This window comes from Stegodyphus dumicola, chromosome X1 (genome assembly GCF_044657685.1).
Source record: "Stegodyphus dumicola isolate Sdum_Otavi_A_Nest chromosome X1, ASM4465768v1".
Classification (NCBI taxonomy): Eukaryota; Metazoa; Arthropoda; class Arachnida; order Araneae; family Eresidae; genus Stegodyphus; species Stegodyphus dumicola.
Genome location: NC_140780.1, coordinates 29,815,278 through 29,838,393, shown reverse-complemented (window position 1 = coordinate 29,838,393; position 23,116 = coordinate 29,815,278). Strand labels below are relative to the sequence as shown.

Below are 23,116 nucleotides of genomic sequence, written 5' to 3'. Positions count from 1 at the left end.
AAAGGACCTCCACGAAGGAATCCCTTCCCGTAGGAAGATGCTCCTCGAAGCTTTGTCGTAATCACATAAACCGAATGATTCCTCCCCTTTTTTATGATGCCTATACGTAAAGACAGAATAAAGGACTCTTTTATCCAAAAAAGATAGTAAAATAGATTCAAAAGGGACTTTTTTTCCTTTGTATGTTCGCATATATATGCATCACATAACTCAAAAACGATTATCCGTAGAGCGTTGAAATTTTGTACATGTGACTGCTATAATATCCATTTGTGCACTTCTCTTTTTTATTGCAATTGGCAGCATACATTTACATACATATTCGCCCCTTACATGCGTTTATTTCGAAATCGTTGGTTGTAGTTATATTTTCCCATTACATAAGTGTTTTAAATGACAAAAAATGCTTTGGCTTTGTCAAATTTTTAAAAATATACTTTTCGACAAATAACAAAATTGAACTTTTCATTCGGTCTCTCGGTTCCTCTACTTATATATGGGAATGTTTTATACTTGTTATGAAAAAATTAATTAGAAGAGGTTTGACTCCCTTACAACAAAAACCGACCGGGATATTTAATTCAAAATTTGCAATTTTTTATTTCATTTTCAACCAGCCTTTAGGGATCGGTTAATTAAATTAAAATCTTTCAAGGATATAACTTTAAATGAAGTGCAAGAAAAAATGTGTATAATTTAATAGGCAGTACAAGGAAGTCATGAGTCTCCATGTCAGATTTTGAACTATTAATCTTAATCTGCTAAAATTTATCAAAATAATGGCTCCTGGAAATCTGGACTTTTCGGGGGGGGAGTAGTACTATAAATTTATATTGGACCCAAGAATTCTTTTGGCATAGGGGCCAAAGAGTTCTAGTTACGTCACTTGGTCATGCAACTGAGGAAGACCATTAACAATCACTGCCCATGCTAAACCCTGGCTTCAATAGCATCAGAACCACAAAACATGGAAAATACTTAAACTATATATTCATTCTTCAGTGATGGGTCTATCTTGACCATCGTTCCCATTTCTGGGGCAGTTTATATGTGCAAAACAGACACATCATCCAAACTATTTCAAGCCTACAAGAAGCTCAGAAATGGATTGATGAATGTTTTGGCCACTGTATTGTGGAAATCTTTGAAGATTTGATTGTTCTACCACATCACCAAGTTCTCTTAATTGTTCAAATTTTGTATCCCAAAGGATGTGTCATGTGTAAGAGTGACAATGTAGCAATTCACACAGCAAAACCGGTAACATAATGAATTTGAATAATGAAAGTGTGCTTATACACGTTCGACATTCTGCACATTCCTTCTAATCTCAAAACACTGAGGGGGTGTAAAAGATGCTAAAAGACCGATTTAAGAAATGTTTTCCTCCTCCACAGTCATAAAGTAAAACAGGTACTGTTTTGAAAGAGAAATAGTTAAAAATAGTTCAATTATAAAATTGAACATAATAAAAATATGTAACAGTCATTTTCAACAAGAATAACTGCAGTGTTTGTATCCTAAAGAAGGCTTTCACTGTATCAGTAAAGAATTAGACTCTAGATACAAATGTTTTAATTTCATTTTTAATTTCATCATCCAAACCTTATGCATCGTATTAGATATGGTGCTTCAGTGAATATTTGAAAGAAATACTGAAAGTATAGCTTGGACCAGCAAACATTTGTCATTTAGCATAAAAGAGATATAATGTATTTTATATGACAAGATAGCATCAAGCAAAAGTTCTCAAGTAAAATTATTATACAAAATATGCTACAAATATGACTGTCTCAGAATTTAGGAGCATGTGTTGGAACTATCTCACTGTGAGTAAACCACAGTATTGCAACTGCAGATTAGTTATGCAAGCCAAAGTTATGAGGTAGATGCAAAAATTAGTTACCTGATAACTAAAGAAATAACAATGTATTTCAATTTTAAGTGCCTAAATGTATAAATGTAGCATTGAAAATTATCTCATTAAAAGACTCAAAGAGTCAGCATTGAAAATTATCTCAATAAAAGACTCAAATTTAACTGATTTTGCAGCTTAGCATTCCACAAAGAAATACAGCAACATCACACTGAAGTTGACTAACTAGGTGATTATCTGTGGCAAAGTATTCCAGGGCTATTTGCCAATGGTGAGGGCAGATTATTCTGTAGAATAAGAATGGTTCACACTTAGATCAGAAATGCCTTGAGAGTCATATTAGCCAACCCATCTGGCACAGAACCCAGAATGAATTACCAGAGTTCCACCATTCTATCCATTCATTCACAAGTGGACCAAAATATTAAGGTCTTATCAAACTTATACAACTAAAAGGTGTAACATGCAAAAACAAATTATGATTATTATTATTATTACTGAAGATACGAAAAACAGTCATAGTGAGTCCTACTCTTCTGAGAGGAACACAATTTATAAACGTACATCTGGTATTAGAGCAAATGCAACAAGACCAAAACACATAATTTTTGTCATAATCCTTAGAAATGATACATTCTTTTTGCTTCGTACGAGTACACAATATTTCTTTCTACTGATGGAAATTAGCAGATACACAACTAACAAGCACTCCTGCTGCTCCTTAACCCTCTCTAATTTTGACAGAAATATTTGTGAAGATTAAACTTTGCTTTTTAACTTTAGATTTGTTTACCTGATAACTAAAGAAATATTTAGGAGAAGTAAACTGTTATTAAACATGCAATTCATGAAAGCCTGCTTAGGCATATTTGTACCTGTTGCATTTTGTTACAAAAATCAAAGCTAGCAAAAACAAGTAAAATGAGATTTATATAACAGTTGCTAAATAATAGTTAATTTTACCAATGTATTTTTCACACTCAGATGACTGTTTTTATGACAGTCTACAAGATAAGAACCATTTTTCATTTAAAATGGAATGTAAACATGCTTTCATTTAATCAGATACAAACATTTTGATGAATACTTTCTCAATACATTTTTGGAATATCTAGTACATAAATATATGTGTGTATGTTTCGCTATAATATGTTGTTCAAAAACCATTATTTATTACAAAAGTTGTCATTTTAAACAGCTGAACAGTTAAGTTATTCCTAACTTGTAAGTTAGAAAAACCTTGGAATCACAATGTATTTCAACTTTAAATGCATAAATGCACAAAAACTTGAAATGGTAAATCAAGCTCTGCTCACTTACAATGAAAATTTTCTATGCATCAGAAATACGGGCACGTGATCTTCAGACTGCAAAGCACATTATATAAACAAATACAGGGTGGTCATAAAAAACTTCCAAAGTATATGAACTCCTGCTGACCTATCAATACCAATCGAAATGAAATTTCAGATACTGCTAATCTGAAGGTATGTGCTTGAAATTGTGATGATTTAAAACAATACAGCTCTCATTGGTAATGGTTACAGTGAAAAAAATTTCGAAATTTTTGAATGGCAATATCCACATTTCTCCTGCATAAATTGCATTGATAAACCATAAATGGCGTTGGAACAATACACATATGACGAAAATTGCTGGTGTAAAACATTTACAAAGGAGAGCATTGTAAAGGGCCAATGACTACACATGAGAGGACAGAGGAAAAAACTTTTATTGGAATTACAAGTTTTCAAAATGTCCACATAATTTTTGCAGAATTTTTTGTCAGTTTGCAGAATATAATGCATTGCATGCAGAAGACTGCTGAAAACAATGGCGAACATAACACCCAGGAGGAATCTGTATAACTTCATGTTTTATGGCATCTTTCAACACTGACAAATCACGTGGACTTGATGTGTACAGCATAGATTTCAGATAGCCCCAGAAATCCATCGGAATGAGGTCAGGGGATCACACTGGCCATGAAATTGCAAAGCTGCGAGAGGTGACTCTTTCTTAAAATGCTGTACACGGGAAAACTTTGAATTCCAATAAAGGTTTTTTCTCTCTCCTATGTAGTCATGGGTCATTTACAATACCATTCTTTCCAAATGTTTTATGCAGATACTATTCATTATACGTGTATTGTCCAAACGCCATTTATGGTTCTTCACTGATTTTTCAATCTGCGCAGGAAAAAATTAATTGTTGCCACTCGAAAGTTTCGAGATCTTTTCACTGCAATAGTAACCACCAGAGCTCTATTGTTTTAAACTAGCACACAATCCCGAGTGCATATCTAAGTAGCAATATGTGAAATTTCATTTCAATTGATTGATCGGATAGGCTGCTAGGGGCTCAGATATCAGGGAAGATTTTATATGACCATGCTGTATAACACAAAAAAATTATTCCTCATCCCCCCAAAAACTAAACTGTAATTTTAAATAGATGTTTTCTGCCCCTGCACCAAAATTTGGATTCCTAGATTTATTTTTAAATGATTGACAAGGATATAGCCTTTAGGATCTGCAAAATCAGGGATCAGTCTTGTGACGTTTTAAAACTCAAAATCTACTGACAATCTCTAGTTCAGCATAGTCAATCATTTTTCTTGTTTAACTTGCTGAGTACGACAAAACATTACTGACTATATTTATTCATACTGCAAACAATGGACCCCCCATTTTCAAAGAAAATTAATTAATTCTTATTTTATGGTTACATTTAGATGGTGCTTAGACTTAATTCTACATTTCCATTTGTTACTACCAATTGCATTTATCAGTAACATTCACAGCATTTTTATTTTCCAACATTTCTAAAACTCATAGAGCATGCAATTTGAGCAAGCGCACTATACAGAAAGAATTGCAGCACCTTTATATCTTATCACATGCAGGCATTAGTCTTACCTACATGTAAGCACATCAGAAGATTGGAAGTTGTCCTTTATAACAGATATTGATCTGAATTAGATGTGAAAGAAATTACTTCTATTTTAACTTAAAATATAGAAAATAAAGCAAAAACAATGAAAGTTCTTTATCTAAATAAGCAATAAACTCCTTTGAAGCCTTCCCCCCTTTTTTTGAATTCGCAGGCGGGTAGTGAAAACCCAAGTGCTGGTCCTGCCTTTTTACATTACAAAATAGGCACTTACCAGTAAAAGATGAAACAATGAAAAAAACCATTCAAAATATTTTAGATGGTTGGTTTCAATACACACTAATTCAATAATATTTTTTTGCAATTTCAACTAACTAAAAATCAATTGAAAGATGTCCAGTTAAGCAGTGTTTTATTATATGTCAGTGTTTATTTATTTAAAATATATTGGAAATAAGAAAGTAGGAATTGGATTATGGTAAAGCACCTTATGGTTACCTGCCTACATAAAAGCATGTTTCTGAGCAGCCAGTCCAATGGTCAAGAGACTGGTCTGAGTGAGATTACCAGAGTTTGCCTTACCGCTTGACCACTGATTGGTCAATAACTATGGGAGTACAATGTTCTGTTAAGAGTTATGATGTTTCTGCAAGCTGTAGGCCCATTAGCTTACTCTCAGGGCTAGGAAAAGATTATGAACGTGTTATCCTAAATCGGCTCAAGCCCTTCTTAGATGTACTTCCGCCCAAACAGTTCAGATTTCGTGCAAAATTATGTACTTCCAAGCAGCTGGTAAGGCTTGTGGAATTTTGTGCAGATGCCTTACACCACAGACAAAATGTTGCCATCCTCATGCTGGACGTGGCAAAAGCTTTCAACTACGTCTGGCATGAGGGGCTGATTTACAAGCTTATTAATTTCAACTTCAAAAGGGGAATGATTGAGCTCATTACTTCATTCATCACAAATAGAAGCTTTTCTGTCTCCTTCGGAAAAGACATCTCTGACACTAGAAAAATTAATGCTGGTATACCACAGAGCAGCATTTTAGGACCAATTTTATATTTATTATATGTTGCAGACTTCTCCCGCGACAACTTGGATAGAAATAACTTTTTAGGATGTTATGCAGACAACACAGCTTTAGCTGTGAAGTCTGCTAACGCAAATCATGCTTTAAAGAAAGCTGCAGGACATTATCCCCAATATTGAATCCTGGTGTACTAAATGGAGGTTATCGATCAATGCTCAAAAGGCGCAACTACTTGTCATCAGAAGAAAACACTCAAAAGGATACTTTATCTTTTCAATGAACAGATGCCGCAAGTCACAAAAGCCAAGTACCTTGGGGTAGTACTGAATCAAAAACTAACTTGGAACGACCATATCACTAATGTGAGGAAAAAGGCTTTCACTGTAATCAACAGTTTAAAGCCCCTTCTTAAAAAGTTTTCAAAATTAGATCTGCGTCGAAAGCGGCTTGTATAATGAACATACAACCTATCATTTCATATGCTTCGCCAGCCTGGAATACGGCTAAAAAGAGAGACCCGTACATACTGCAAGTAATTCAGAATAGAATACTTAGAATGATTACTAACACTCATTACTACGTCAGCAACGCCACTCTACACAGAGACTTTGAACTTAGTACAATTGAGCAGCATTTGTACAACTCAACAGGAATTTCTTCATGAAAGCTCTTAACTGTGCACATTTATATAATTTAAACACAGTAAATTATACAATTCTAAACGAGGACTGTGAAATTCGACCACTAGCAGCCCACCTTGCAAATGACTCTAACTTTCCTACTTAATGATTAGTAGTGTGCAATATCCTGTATACAGTGTACATATTGTATATATTTTTCTGTTATATTTTTACTTTTTCTGTATTTGTATTGTACTGTTACTTTAAGACATTGTGCTTTTTCTTCAATTAACTTAGGACATTCCACTTGCTGTCCAAGATCGCACGATGTCTTGGTCTCCCCCTTTTTTCCACCTCCTCCGCTTCCTCTGGGATACTACGGGCTGAAAGTACCATGTGGCAAATTTGATTGAGCCGGAAAGACTGCACACTGTGTGGTAGTATGGCAATAAACTAAACAGTCAGTCAGTGCAAGCTGTGAGACAAATATTTGGCATACTTCTTGCATTATTTTAATTATTAATTGCTGTTTGAGACAACTTTTTTCAAACAACATATTAATCAGCACTTTCTTCAGAGCCCAGTTTCTTTTGATGATAAATACATGAGATAATCTTATATATAAATGAAAGAGAATTCATTAAATTACAAGAACTATTTAAGGAACGTTTACGACCAAACAAATGAGTATTTTTAGCAATCAGAGATTATAAATTTAAAAAGATATTAAATTTTGATAACTTTAGAACTAAGTAATTAAGCAACAGCCTCTTTCTAAGACTTACTATGAAATCATAAAGCTCCAGATTTGGAAAAATCATGGAGTGTTTCCACAAAATTTAATTCTGCAACTGACTTCTCATAAATAGAAGAAATAAATAAATAAATAAATAAAAAAAATCAGCAAAACGTTTTATTTTTATGCTCCCAAGATCTGCTTTACGTACACGAAATGAAATTCGAATATTCATCCTAGTGTTTCATACAGTAGAAATTATTCATATTATAATGACACAACTATCTTATAGGCAGATTCATAACATAAATATTAATTCTGAGCATTAAGGCAAAATAGAGCAATTTTTGCAAATTGCTTGTACTTACGTTATATCCAATATTTGTAATGCTAGTCTGCAGTCCTTGGAAAATGGTCTCTGAATTTTTCTGATGTAAAATAATATTATTGTCATGCGATCCAGTCAGCACACTTTTAAAATCACTGTCAGATACATCGGCCTAAAAGAGATATAATAATTGCTAAATGCATTTTTTTACTGTCATACTTTCTCTACAAATGACTTAATATAGCTCCTTAATGACTTCAGTTTCAGTTCACAATAAGATGTTATATGGCAGGCATGGACACAAGTTTAAGAAATCATCAGTGACAGCAAATGAGAAAGTACTTTTCTCTAATATATTTCATCACTCTGAAAAGCTGAGGACATGTACATATCCTCAGATGATTCATATATCAAAGATGGAAGTTCAAAAATAATGCAGCTTGCATGTTAAAAAAATAATATATGGTTTCTATGCTCCAGTATTAAAGTAGTTAAAAAATTTTACAAAAGCAATTTGAAGAAAAATACTTAACAAGATTCTCTGACAGATTCATAAGTGGGTTTAAATGTTTTCCTACTTGCAATATTAGATAACCTTACACATAAATTAGATATTGTAGCTATTAGTTTTTTAGATCTGATAAATAGTATTATTATGATATGCAAAACTGTTTTACATTCAGCATCAATCATTGTATGGAAGGAATTCAATTATATAAATTTCAGTTTAAAATTATAAACAGATGCCTAATAAATGTAATAAAAATAGTTACAGAATGGGCTGCAAATATATTTTTTTAAGTTGCAAATATCATGAAATTTCAAAAGAAAGTAAAGCACTTAGTATTTACTAATAACAATGCTAACCCTCAAAATTTTTTTCAAAAATTGAACACTGGGTAAATAAATGAAATTACATGATCTTTCTTAACGCCACTCTGTAGAACAACCAAAAAATGCAACTCATTAGAACCAAGTTGGCTGTATAAGTACTTCTTGGCATGGTAATTAATTTCACTATGAAAATATAGTTTCTAATCTTTTAGTCTTTTGTTCAGCTCTGCTTCTTCGGAAATAGAATTTTATGAAAGAATAAAAATAAAATGTCAAAATTGTTTTTGGATTTAACAGTATAATTACAGTCTACTCTAAACCTTGTGAACATGTGATCCAATAGTCGTTGGAGAAGCATTAGTCAAATAGACTGTCGTTTTGAACTTTAAAAACATTGGTATTCATTCGAGAGGTTGCCTTCATTTGCGAAGGACGTAATGTGAGTGAGCTCCGCCAAATCCGAACACCGATTATCACGCTTCGATGAGCACGGCCACGTGCTAATGCAGGGTATGGTTTCTCGGGATACGAATTGGGATATTTGCTTATCTCACCAGGTAATTGCCATTTCGCATGATTGCTTATCATTACAGGTAGGTATTATTTATTATTTTTGCAGTTATTTTTATTTTTTCTAGTGGATTGCGTGGGATTTTCTACTCGCATAGTTACTCCCTAGCTTTCACTGTCACATGATTGTCAGGAGCTATATGAGTTTCCACCTGCTCATCTGTCTGCCAGGACGGCGTCGTGCGAGCCCGGTTACGGGACGCGGGTTTTTCTGCGTTATTGGGCGCTGCGATCTTTTGCTTTCTTGATTGGATTGATTGATCATGGAGTTAGCCAGTTTTTTGAGCAGCTCATTGAGAAATTAGAACATGAGCGTTGCAAATACGAAAAGGAGCAAGAATATAATTTCTGTGTACACATGATGAAATGCATGAATGCTTCTGCAACTAATGGCACACCTAAAACTGATGGAAAGGACAAAAACACTGTACACAGTGATGATGAACGGTCACGTAGACCCATAACAATTAATGATAAAGAACGAACGAGTTCAGATAATGAGACTACACTGGATCAGGATACCAGTTCCAACAAGGAATTTTATAGTAAACGCAGAGGTGACCAGACTGTACGTAGTCAGTCAGCTAAACCGCCGACTAAAAAGCTAAAACAGGACAGTGCAGATAATTCTGCTAATAATTTTCCCCCCTTACCCGTGTGTACGGAATTATCACATGTTAATACGCACAATGATAAGGACATGAAATTTAAAAATTCTGATGACATTAAAAACAATAAAAGCGAACAAAATGCGTTATCACAGTACAAAGGCCCATTTCCACAGCTGCGTATGCGTTGCGGTGTCTATGCGTTTCTCCAATCACCAGCGAATTCACTTTGATTGACATCTGCAATCCGGCCGATGTTTGGTGACAGATGACGTACGGATGGAGTTCAACAATGTTCAACTTCTATACGTATGTCTGCGGATGCGTTGGGGTCACGTGGTAAAAAAGGAGCAATCAGGTGTAGTCACAAAAAATTAATGGCAGCAGAAGTATAGCGATGAACGCTCGCTTAGGGAAAGAATGTTTTGCTAAAAAATACTTATTTCTGAATTAACATTATAGTGAGAAATCTGCGTGCTGAAAAAGACAGCAATCAGCTGAATTTAGTTAAAAAAAGATAAGAAAAATAAGATAACTGCAACTACAGTACTTGTTCGCAGATAAAATCAGGCGTTCGAGAAATCGGCGGCAAAAATTATAATTCCAAGTCCATGAAATAGCAAAATTTGTCCTGACAATTATTTCCTAGTTCTGCATGAATAAATATATAATTCCAAAAATTTATTAATCCTAAAAAATTCATAAAAATGCATAAGTGAATAATGGGATAGATTATTAATCCTAAAGAAATTATAAAAATGCGTAAGTGAATAATAGGATAGATTATAAATCCTAAAAAATTATAAAAATGCATAATAATAAGTGAACAATAGGATAGCTTATTAATCCTAAAAAAATTATAAAAATGCATAAATAAATAATAGGATAGATTTAATCCTAAAAAATTTATAAAAATGCATAAATGAATAATAGGATAAATAAATTTTTGGAATTATATATTTATTCATGGATTTTGATACTTGCACTTGATTTACATATGCTCTCAGAATTTAAATGATATTGTATATTAGTTTGCAGCAATAATTAATCATTTATTTGTTTGCATTAAATTTCATTTAAATTTAATTAACATTAAATTTGCTTTTTACGAGTAGAAAATGCTTGTTAAATTCAAATTTTATTCCTTGCAGCAATGGCGCAAGAGAATTATTTAAATTTAATTTATTTTGAAACCCTGTATATATATATATATATATATTTTCGTTTCACTTTTATGTGAATGTATATACATGTGCTCAGAATTTGGGATGTTTACGACTCTAAATTTTCATTCCAATTAACATGAGACAGTATTAATGGCCTAAATATTTTTTTAAACAAAAAATTACTATAAGAATTGCTTTTGAATTCAGTCCTCTCCAGCAGAAGCTCAGGAATTAATTAATTAAATATTTCCATTTTCTTTACCTAATGTGTGTATATATAAAGAGAAAAATCTTATTTTTGTAACTTCTTCTATAAAAAGAGATATGAATTAAAAATGTTTAAATTAAAAATAATGTTTTATGGATTATGCATAAAATATAACTGCCCATAGTGCATTTTAAAACAAACGAGATTTCTAATAAATTATCTGGCTATGACCCTGAAGTCAGCGGTATACAAGCATAGCAAATTTTGTGTAAATATTGTGAAACTTTTTTTACAGTTGCTCTGTATTTTTAAAGTACCAACTATTTTTTAATTCCTTTAACTTTTTTATTTTATTTATTTATTTGTTTATTTTTTCACTAAGTATACATTTTAGTTTTAATAATATATATATTATTTCATTAATATTTAAGGCTTCTAGAAACGCAAATTTTTTTTTTTTTAATTTACTTCAGCTTCTATGGAATTAGTGATGTTTATAATATGCTTTATAATCTTACTTATCTAAAAATTGCTAGCGTACTTTAATTTCGCAGTTCACAAGCAGAAATAAAAAATTCCAATAACATAGAATTTAGTAAACAAAACTTTTCTGCGTTTTACGTCAGGATCCATATAAAATCCAAAACAAACAATACTCGCTTAAGCGGGAAAAATTCAGATGTTCAGCGTCGTAACTCGCGAACTGCTTGTTTGCCGCCAAAATATTACAGTGACACCTAGCGGCGGAAAATGAAAATATTCTACGGATATGCGGCAGTGGAAACGCTTGTACGGATGCCATAGGCGTGTCTTCAATTGATGCAACGCGTTCGTACGCAGTAGTGGAAACAAGGCTTAACACACACAATCAGGGGTCAGCTCCAATTGCTGAAAATGAAATAAACGAAAATGACAAAATGGATACCACTCCTTTAGAAAATGAAAAATTACAAACTAAAAATAAACCACAAAATCAGGCTGAAATGAAATGACTGACACAATTTTTGTCAGAAAATATAAAATTCCGCCTATTACCATTAAGGTCACTAATAAAGTTTGGAATAATATTAGGAAAACTTTGATGAACGCAATATTGTAGTCAATAGCCACAAAACTCCTAAGGGTATTAAAATTGTTACTAAAAATGATGACGATTATAGAGTCTATGTTAGGTTGCTTAAGGCTGCCAACATAGAACATCATTCATTTATTTTACCACAAGATAGGGATCTTAAGGTGGTCATCAGAGGGCTGCTTCATGACACCGAAATAAATGAAATTTGTGAGGAATTAACTGCCAAAAATTTTACAGTCAGTTCTGTCAAACAAATTACTAGTAGGGGAAATGGAGAGGTGATTAAACTGCCACTTTTCCTTGTTTCATTACCCATTACCCAGAAAGGATAAATCTAAAGAAATACATGGAATCACTAACCTCTGTGAGTTAAGAGTTAAAATTGAAGATTATAAGGGTAGGGTGGGTCCCCTGCAATGTTACTGTTGCCAGGGTTTCGACCACAGCCAAGCGAGCTGTTTCTTTACACCCAAATGTGTTAGGTGTGCTGAGGAGCATTTTTCCTTTCAATGCCCCAATAAAAACAAAGAGAGACCCCCAAGGTGTGCCAATTGCCTCCAGGAAGACACCTCGAACTTCCAAGGATGTGAAAAATTCCCCAAGAAAGAAACAGGAGAAAGTTAAGACTTACACTAGTAGCGCGGTGGAAAACAAAAGTTTCACGCAAACACTTTCCACTGGATTATATTCTGAGACCATCAGTGAAGCGAAAAAGGTGTTCGCCGACTTGGCCGAACTTGTCAGTGTAATTAGAAGCTCGGGCTATTTTGCTTTCTCGGCAAATTCAACAGGCTAAAGGAACAATTGAACCAGCCCCACAATCTGGAGATCATTATGGCCAGACACACCATTAACAGAGCCCCTTTTAGAGCAGTTTTCTGGAATGCACACAGCATTCTTCCTAAAATCTCAGAACTACACAATTTCCTTACTACTCACGAGATTGATATTGCTCTAATTTCGGAAACTTACGCGACACCGTGTAAAAACATAAATATTAATAATTATCATACGTATAGATGCGATCGCTTGAGTCACAGAGGTGGGGGAGTCACAATTTATCTCCGGAACTCCCTGCAATCTTGCTTCATCTTGGTTAACAGAAGCAACGCGAATGAAATGCTCCTTGTCTCAGTTTAACTGCCTTACATGGGGACAAATTATTTTAGTGCTTATTATAACCCCCCATGTTCAACTATGTGAAGATGTGCTCAAAAGTATTAGCCCTGAAAGTCAACAGTTTATAGTGGCTGGAGACTTTAATGCGAAAAATAAGGAAAGGGGATGCAGGCATACAAATAAAAATGGTAAAATACTTTATGATTTTATTACAAATCACCCCATTGCTCTAGAAGCGCCGGCCGAGTACACATACCGGCCGCATGTTCCCCCACAAGGTGGAGTCCTATTAACTAATACTTCCTTCCTTATGACTACTGAAGTTCTACACGAACTCAACTCCGATCACCTATCAGTGGTAGTAACACTTTGAGTCGCTAGAGATCAGAATGTTGACAATATTAAACTTACAGACTGGAATCTCTTTAAGAATATTCTTCAGATTAATCCTCCAAATATTGGTAGTCTAAAGTCCAGGAATGACATCGATGATGCAATTGACAAATTGATGAGTGGCGTCAAAACTGCCATTAATAATGCCAATGACATCGATGATGCAATTGACAAATTGATGAGTGACGTCAAAACTGCCATTAATAATGCCTCAAAAGAAATTAGCAGAGAGCAGTTTACCAGTTTTCTCCCCTGAAGTATGAAAGATCTAATTGCTGAGCGTAATAAGCTTTGTGAGAGATGGCATCTGACCTGCAGCCCCTATGTTAAAAGAGGATGGAATAAATTAAATCGTGAAATTAAATGGAGAATTGTCGAGTTCCGTAATGAAGTGTGGGAGGAAAAACTACTCAATCTCAACCCAACAGACCGTTCCATATGGAAGTTCGCAAAAAGTTTAAAGAGAAAACCATGCGGCAACAGACCTGTCTACACGGATAATCACATTGCTACCACCAATAGTGAAAAACTCATATACTTGCCGATCATTTTGAGCAGCAATTTATGCCAAATCGAGAGCCCAAAAATACTAAATTAGTGTACAAAGTCTGCTACTTTATCAGGGACTGGTTGAATACACCATCTGTAAGGAATCTTGCAAAGTTCACATCGCCTGCCGAGGTGAAAGAAGTTATTAAGAGACTCAAGTCTAGGAAGGCACCCGGATATGATATAATTAACAACACGGCAATCAAGAACTTGCCAGACAGCTGTATCACAAGTTATACAAATATTTTGAACACACGCCTGCATATCGGTTATTTCCCTACCACATGGAAGCATGCAAAGATGGTTTTAATTCCAAAGCCCGGAAAAGACATCACAAAGCTGGATGGATACCGGCCCATCAGTTTACTTGCCAGTTTTGGAAAAATATTTGAAAGAATTATTTCAGCCCAACCGAGAGCCTACTTAAGTGTACTTCTACCAGAGCAGTTCGGCTTCCGCAGCCATTTATCCACCACTAAGCAACTGATCAGACTTCTAGGGTTTTGTGGGGATGCGTTGCATAAGAAACAGAGTGTTACCCTCCTCATGCTGGACGTGGCGAAAGCCTTCGACCGCGTCTGGCATGAGGGACTTATTTACAAACTAATTCACCATAACTTGGATAGAGAGATTATACTCCTCATAGTCTCTTTTATTTCAAATAGAACTTTCTCAGTCTCCATTGGAAAGGATTCATTAAGTGTCAAGCCCATCAATGCAGGGGTCCATTCTGGGCCCATTTTATATCTTTTATATGTGGCGGACTTCCCAAATACTCAGACTGACTCAAATTACTTTCTAGGCTGCTATGACGATGCTATGCTTTAGCCGTTAAGTCCGCTAGCACAAATCACGGTATCATCAAGCTTCAAGCACATATGCCTGATATTGAGGAATGGTGCCAACGTTGGCATATCTTGATTGATGCACAAAAATCTCAGTTGCTACTGATTCGCCGGAAATGCAGAAATACTCCGGTTAGAAAGAACCTTATTTTGTTTGGGGAAACTGTCCTAGAAGTTAACAAGGCCACTTACACAAGGTTTGTTCTGAACAAACAGCTCACATGGACGGAGCACATTAGGAATCTAAAAAGCAAGGCATTTACAGTTATCAACTGCCTCAAGCCATTACTTGGGAAATATTCAAACTTAGATCTCTGCAGGAAAAGACTCACGTACATAACCATTATATGACCGATTTTGACTAACGTATCACCTTCTTGGTCCACTATGAAGGAAAAAGACATCGAGCAACTACAGTTTGTACAAAATAAAGTACTAAGGCAGATGACCAACGCACATAGGTATGTGAGCAATATTACTTTACATCACGACTTGCAGCTACACACAGTGAAAGAGCACATACATAAGCTGAATTTGAAATTTTTCAATAAAGCACTGAGTTGCAACCATCTCGCGTCATTCGACACGTTTAGTTATGTTATCCTCCCGGACGATGATGAATTGAGACCTCTCGCGACTCACCTCACCTGTGACTTAAATTTTCCTACCTAGCCTATGAATTGTTTATAATTGTATATCTCCTTATATGGTATTTATGCATTTTTGTATGTCTATTTTGATTATTAAAATTTTTGTATTCTACATTATTTCTCATATTTATGTGGTATTTTATTTCACATTGATGACATACACCAACTCGTCTCTGGCCATGATCGTTTTTGCTCTGCTGCCTTGTGATGCTGGCCTCCCCTTTTTTCGACACCTCCATTATCCTGACTGAATTTATGTGCAGATTGATATAATGTGATGCATCTTAGTGGTAATATCTATCGAGCCTCGTGAGAGCCAGACAAGTGGCCTTGTGCTGCATTCTGGCAATATATTGATTCAGTCAGTCAGTCAGTCAGTCAGTAAAAACATTGGTGTTTTATCATTGTCAGCAAAACAGCTAATTCAGATAATGAGTCAAAAAGTAAGGAAAATTCTACAATATTGTCATCTACTAAAAGAATTAAAAATGCTTAATTGGTGTCAAGGATATTGTAAAACTAGGATTACAAAACTGGACACTTTTTTGAGGGATTTAGCTAAAATTCACGATGTTATAACAAGGAAAGATGGGAAAATACTCATTGTTTTAGTAAAAAAAACCTCGTGAGATTTTTAAACATGCCATTTCTCTAAAAAAAAAAAAAAAAAAAAAAAAAAAAAAAAAAACCGAAAAAAAAAAATGCAACTCATTACAACCCATTTTTGCTATGAAAACGTAGTTTCTAAGCTTTTAGTCATTCGGTTGTCTCTGCTTCCTCAGAAGTAGAATTTCGTAAAAGAATGAAAATAAAATGCTAAATTTATTTTGCATTTCATAATAATAATTTAATACTAATTTAATTATCAGACCAATTTAACTCATTATTAATCATAGCTTTTAATAACTGCCATTTCTATCACATCGGTTTCTACAGTAATTAATGCCCCCTTCCTTTTTTCACTAACATAAAATATTTTCAAGTAACAGATAAACTCAGGTCTATCTAATTTTCAAATAAAGGTTAATCTGATTCACTCTATTTTACAAGAAAATGTTTAAAAACGGGAATTGCATTGACATGAAAAAAGAGCATTTAAGAGTACAAAAATTACTTTAACTTCAATTCTTTGTACCTTCTCTCATCAATTATGATATATTTAAGTGCAAAAGAAAAATTACAACATGGTGTTATTAAGTTATCAGATGGGTGCCATTAAAATTTTTAATAATGGACAATATTTCATTCCGATACTTTTATATAAGAGACATCTAGATTTTCCTAGATACATAAGTCTAATGGGATTGATTACATTAATTTATTTACCATAAAAAGTTGCCAGTTAGCTGCATTTCTAAAAGCAGTACGGAAAAGATTACTTTTAGCATATAACTGAAATCAAGCAATATTTTTTTTTAATTTTACATTTAAATGGCAATAATAGTAATTTTATACTGATTTTTAGACTTCGTACAGAAAGAGTTTAAAAAAAAATAAAAAAGAAACACCCATTAAAGGGATCAACACTTACTCTATAGATGAACTACAGATATTCTATAGTCAACATGTGAAATGCTGTAACAATTTAACATATTATATTAATTCATACTCCCAAACATTTTAAATATTTTTCAGAAGTAACCTGAAGACTGACTATTTAGAAAGTCAATTCAATTTAAGAAAGACAATGTTTGGTATACTGATCAGAATGTTGATTTCCTATTTAATATCTCATTTACTGACAATTCAAACGAATAATTTTCTACTTCAGAAGTGTTTGAGCTGACTAGATATGATACTGACAGCTAATATTTATATTAATTTACATAATATGGCAATTTTTTCTAGCAGAAAGATCTAGCACTAATTTTTTTCTTACTAGATTCTTGGCACAGAATACGATAAAACGTTTTTAAAAACTCAGAATAGTTTTTCAGTTACAGCATCTAAGCGCAATACCATTATCCTATTTGTCAATTTGTAAGATTGTATGAATTATTCAAGTTTTAATTTTCAAAAAGCTCAAATATGATTTCAAAATTTTAAAATGAACAATTAAAGACACATAAACAGCTTACACATTTAAAAAATATCAATGCAATTATTTAACTGACAGAATAATTTCAGGGATATAGATTACTGGAATTCTGGAGTTAATTTCAAATACTTTTGATGATGTATATCAGCCTCAGACAGAAATATTTTTATTACCCTTAGCGATTTGAAATCAAAATGCAGTGAAAACACATGCAAACATATTTCATTAGTGAAACCGGATAATGAATCATAGTCCAAATAATTAATTAAGAAAAATGCAGCCTTTCAAAATCATAAAAAGCAATTTTAGTTGTGGAAAATGAAACCGTTAAACTGATACCATTTAAAAGTTGAAATAGAAGAAACTTTCAAGTCACTTTTTAGAGAACGCAGCAATGAGATGCAATAATTTAAATAGAAGTTTTGAGAAATTTGGGAAAAAATTAGGCAATTTAATATTACAATAAATTTAATATTCTGTTTTAAAGTGCAAGAACAGAGTTAAATTGCTATCATTCTGAATGATCACAATATCTTCAATTTTATTAAATCTCTGCTCCTTATAAATAAAAAGCGAATAATAAATTTATACACTATTACTACCTTCAAAGATGTTGCAAGCAGCTGCTACTAGTCCCTTTAAAAGAGTCGTAAAATCGTTGCTATTATCAGAAAATGAAAATCAGACACACTGATGTCATAAGCACTGGAATACTGAAAGTATGTCAAGTGCAAAATGTAAAAACTAGCAACTGATGCAAGAATTCTAATAGAACTTTGTGGTGCATTCAGAGTGAAAACTAATCTAAATTAGCAGAACATTAGGTTGTACTAATATCAATGACTAATGTATTAAACATCATCATAAAAGATCATGAGAATCTAGAAAAGTTTATATCTAAATTCAGTGCCAAGATATTGAACAGTTCTTAATTTTTGATATATTTAAAAAGCAGCCAGTCATTAAAGTGAAAAAAATTATTAAATGCATCATCTATGGTTCTTTCAGAGAGATTTCAGACTTTAAAAAAAATGAAACATGCATGCCATTTTTGACCAGTAATATAATACAGCATTTATGTACATGCAGAACACTTGTGGAATTGAACATTCAATATTTATGCATTTTATGTATAAAAAAACTGAAGATACACAGAAGTGCATAATTGTGTAACATCATTCATTGCTTAGTTATATGAGAACTATTCACATGTCTATTGCCTCCCAAGATGCACAATATTTATTAATTATTTTTCATCTGCTTATATTTTTATAGCATAAAATAATAACTGTACAGTGAATCCAAACTGAATTTTCTGAATTTAGATGCAGAGCATAAGTTTATTCCAAATGGCATAATTATATTCCATTAGCACATATGTGGGGTGTGTTTGTATAAGAACAAATACAAATTATGAGAAAAGAGTTACTCTTGATTATTTTCAGCCGTAAGTGTTTTACAACAGCATATTGCACAGAGGGCATAAATCAGAGAAAAAAAAATTAAGTACAATATTATTTTATCTTGAATACTGCTCCATGCTGTAATGAAAGTTTTAGAACAGAAGGAGGAGTGGACTGATTACTATAAGGCAGCTAAATATTCTACGTCTACAGGAAACTATCCTACCAAGTTATTTGAAACATCATACCACAGCAAAATTCAGAATTTATATATTTAATTGCATTTAAATAAAGTTAGAGTCAATGAAAGCTTGAAACTTTAAGAACTTAGCATATTTATCCTGTTTATATTTAGTCATCAGTTATGTTACTAACTAATCTCAGAGTCTAGTCGGGAAAATTAAAATTATTTAGTTCTTACTTGGAGATTTAAAAACATGAACTAAAACTTTTTCTGCATTAAAAGTGTATTTTTATCACTTAGTATTTATTAATAATAAAATTCACATTTGTTAATATTAAAACACAAAAATAAGTTTGAAAACTGAAGTCAGAACTTTTTCAGAAATTAGACAGGTGTACAACACACACATTACACATTATCTTATGCATAAAATAAGGTGATGGCACTGTGCTCTCAATGAAATTTCAGATGCCTGATATCTAAAATTTATATTAAAAACTTGTGACCATATTTATTAACCACTTACACTAAAAAGACGTGCCACACACGTTGGGATGCTTTTATCTCAAACCGCAAGCGACATGAACACCACGTCGATAGGCATTTATCGCAAAAATGAAAATAACATGGTGCACACGTCACCTAACAACGAGATTGTTTATTTCTCGAGTAACAGCTCTGGATTGCACTCGCAGACATGGAGTGGCATAAATGAGACACTTTACCACTTGTTATATTGTAGCGCACGGCACCGCAACCGTGACGTTTAGTCGTAGCGCAAGTGGTTGATCATGATTTAGTTTTATTTCTGCTAAAAGAAAAACACAAATGTAAATAAATATATATATATAGTATGAACTTAAATCCATTTAGTGCGAATACAAGTTATTATTACTTGCGCAATTATATATATATATATATGTGTGTGTGTGCATGTGTGAAAATATAAACAGAATCTTACAGTAAACCTTTGTTGAACGTGGACTTTCGAAACGCGATTTTGTTGATAAGCACTTTCTTAATCATCTTCATTTAAGAAGAATTTCACTCATAAGCAATATACTTCAAAGCATCGGTTGTGTTGCAATGGGCCTCTTTAATGATTAATTATTTGAAAATTAATTCATTGAAGAAGTCAAAAATCACTTAGAACAGCAAAACTTGAGCTCCAAAGTTATCTTAATTCTTGATAGCACTCTAGGACACAGTACTGAAGCCCTCACAATTATTGCATCTAAATGTAGAGGTTTTATGCCTTCCACCGAACATCATTTCCTTAATCCAATCAATGAATCAAGGAATCCTAAAAACACTCAAAGCCTGTTATGTCAGGCATGTTTACAGCTCTACAAATAAAGCACTAGAAGAAAGAAAGTGCAACATACTAATGCTTTCAACATACAGCACTTCATAAAAATGATTAAACTCACATGTAAACAAATGAATTCATAAACAATGAAATGCTTGCTGACATCAGTGCTAGCCAAAAGTTGTCAACAATTTTAAAGATTTCCATCGATTGAAAATAAAGCCAAGGAAATTGTACATGTTGCAAAATAATACACGGCAAAAGATTTTCACATATGGAAGAAGGAGAAATTAAAGAATTAATCAAGAATAATGATAGCGAAATCACAAGGAACTGAATGATCCTATAACACCAGCCGTTTGTGAATGCAGCAATAATGAAGATGATAATGAGCCTTTAATGTACAAGAAAATTAAGTGAATCATTAAAAAACACAGGAACTGCCTGATTTTGTATGGAGAATGACTCAAAAGAAGAACGAAAAGGAATTACAACAGGAAATGAAAAATTTTGCAATCCTTATCATGAACATTTAATGATTTGCATCAGATATTGTTCCAAGCAAAAATCATTGTGTCATGTACTAACTTAATAATAAGTAATAGAAATTCTTTCAATTAACACTTTGAAACCCCTTTTAGGTTTGCATAACTTATACATCCTTTCTTAATTTGAACCATACCTAACCTTTTTTTAATAAAGTTAACTTTGCGGAATTCAGTTTTGAATATGCGCAGTGCATTAATGACGTAAAACCCATATTTGGCAAGGGTTTATCATAATGAGGTAATTTACTCAAAAATATTTTGCCAAATTAAGCATCTTTTTGAGAAACAACATCAGCACCCCTTACCTCCAGAGAAGGCAGGTAACACAAACAGGTTATGTTATCTTTGTGCTTGGATGGGCATTCTTTCTGCAGAACTACATGAGGTTCTTCCTGAAATTCTTCAAACAGGGTCCAAAACTTCAATCTCTGGAAATTAAGTAAAATAATCGTTTCATATTTCTTAGATTAAGCATAAAATATTGTACAGTCTAAAACTTTGGAATAAGTTACTTTATCAATTCCAGCAGATACAGCCCACAGCTCATTATGTGCTTCAAAAATGCTTAAAGCAGTCACTGACCCTTCATGAGCTCCAGTTACCACTTGAGAATATCTACAAAATAAGCACACTAATTTCAGAAACAGATTAATATTGAAAAATGTATAATTTTTTATGTAAGTAAAACATACATAATAGAAATTCTTTAAAATGCAATTTTTGCATGATACGTACATGGTTTTAGGCAATGAAAATACACCAATGTCACCACCTGAAGATCCACAAAATATTATGGTTCTAGTATGAATAATGGATGTTATTCTAGCATTAAGATGGCCCACAGAATAGCTTGAAGATGTTAAAGAATCACCCATCTAAATTAAATTTCATTAAATAACATCAATTATTTGAAAAAAATATATTTTCAAAAGAATTTTAATCATATATTTATTACAAATAATAAAACCTTAAAACAAAGGTTTTAAAAACAAATCCTATTATGTGCCTTTAATGTAACCAATTGACTGATTTCATTAAAGCATGACTAGGTATGTATTATCAGCAAAGAAAGAGATCCCATTATGTGGGACTTTATAAGAGGTTTGCTTTAATATTACATTCATTACATAATTGGTAAAATTAAATAATAAATAGTGTAGGCGTTCATAGCTTTCCATTAAAATTTTCTTGAGCGGCTAAACATTTCACAATTTTATGACACAAAATACTGTATCTGATGAATTAAAAATGGTATTGTTATGAATTTTATACATAAATAGATGATTTTAATGTGGTTATATGTGAAATCGTTGTATTTTTCTGTGTAATGTAACGTGAAACAAATTTTAAGAGAAAGCTATGCTGGAAGAGTAAGAATACAAGGGCAAATGCATTTAACATTGAGTAAATGGCTAAGCCGCAACAGTGATTGTACCCTCATGATTGCTTTTCAGTAATTTCGAGAAGCAGAAAGTACTAGAAATATCTCGGCGGCCAGTTTGAAAATCATTTCAGGCCAAAGATAGAGCATCTGCTCAGACTTGCTCAGTTATTGTTGTACGGGTCGTTAGTTTCCCATGAATTGAAACATATTCGAGTTAGCATTCCCTTTAGATGTGCTTGGCATTGTGTTTAATGTTGTTAGTAGTTTAAAGTGTAAATACTGATTGTAATCTGTGATACAGTGAACACTTGTATGAGAATTTCTGTGAAAAATTCCACAATTTTGACATGTTTCCTTTGATTAAATAAATTTTATTAGCCTAACATTGGACCTGTAAGCATTCAATCTATTATGAACACATACGCACACAATACTATTTGTACATTTCTGCCAGATGAAAACTTTTAATTTAACCCTAGACTGCTACACTTTGAAAAACTTATGTGAATAGCAACCATTCGTCTACGAGACGAATTATGCTTAAGCGTGTTTAAAACGTATTTTTAAAAGTTAATTAAAATAAAAGTATACTATCTGCAGATGATTTCAGGACTTTGAAACTTCAAGGTAGTAAGTAAGTATCATTTATTTATTCTTAAAGCAGTCTTTACACATACTAGCATGTTGTTTTCTCTGCACATTACTCTGGAACACGTTTGAGAAAAGTTGGGAGTCATTGTGTGCAAAA

At 33.0% G+C, this 23,116-nt stretch overlaps 1 protein-coding gene across 4 annotated transcripts in view; it reads right to left on the bottom strand.

The window, feature by feature from the left end:
• Positions 1 to 23,116, bottom strand: part of LOC118199566 (telomerase protein component 1-like) — a 507,852-nt gene that overhangs the window by 77,359 nt on the left and 407,377 nt on the right. For all 4 annotated transcript variants that reach the window (XM_085808431.1, XM_085808432.1, XM_085808434.1 and 1 more), the window contains 4 exons: positions 21,720 to 21,859; positions 21,497 to 21,599; positions 21,290 to 21,412; positions 7,526 to 7,657 (listed from right to left, as the gene is read on the bottom strand). In XM_085808431.1, coding sequence (XP_085664557.1) covers positions 7,526 to 7,657; positions 21,290 to 21,412; positions 21,497 to 21,599; positions 21,720 to 21,859 — 498 coding nt within the window. The remainder of the gene's footprint in view (positions 1 to 7,525; positions 7,658 to 21,289; positions 21,413 to 21,496; positions 21,600 to 21,719; positions 21,860 to 23,116) is intronic.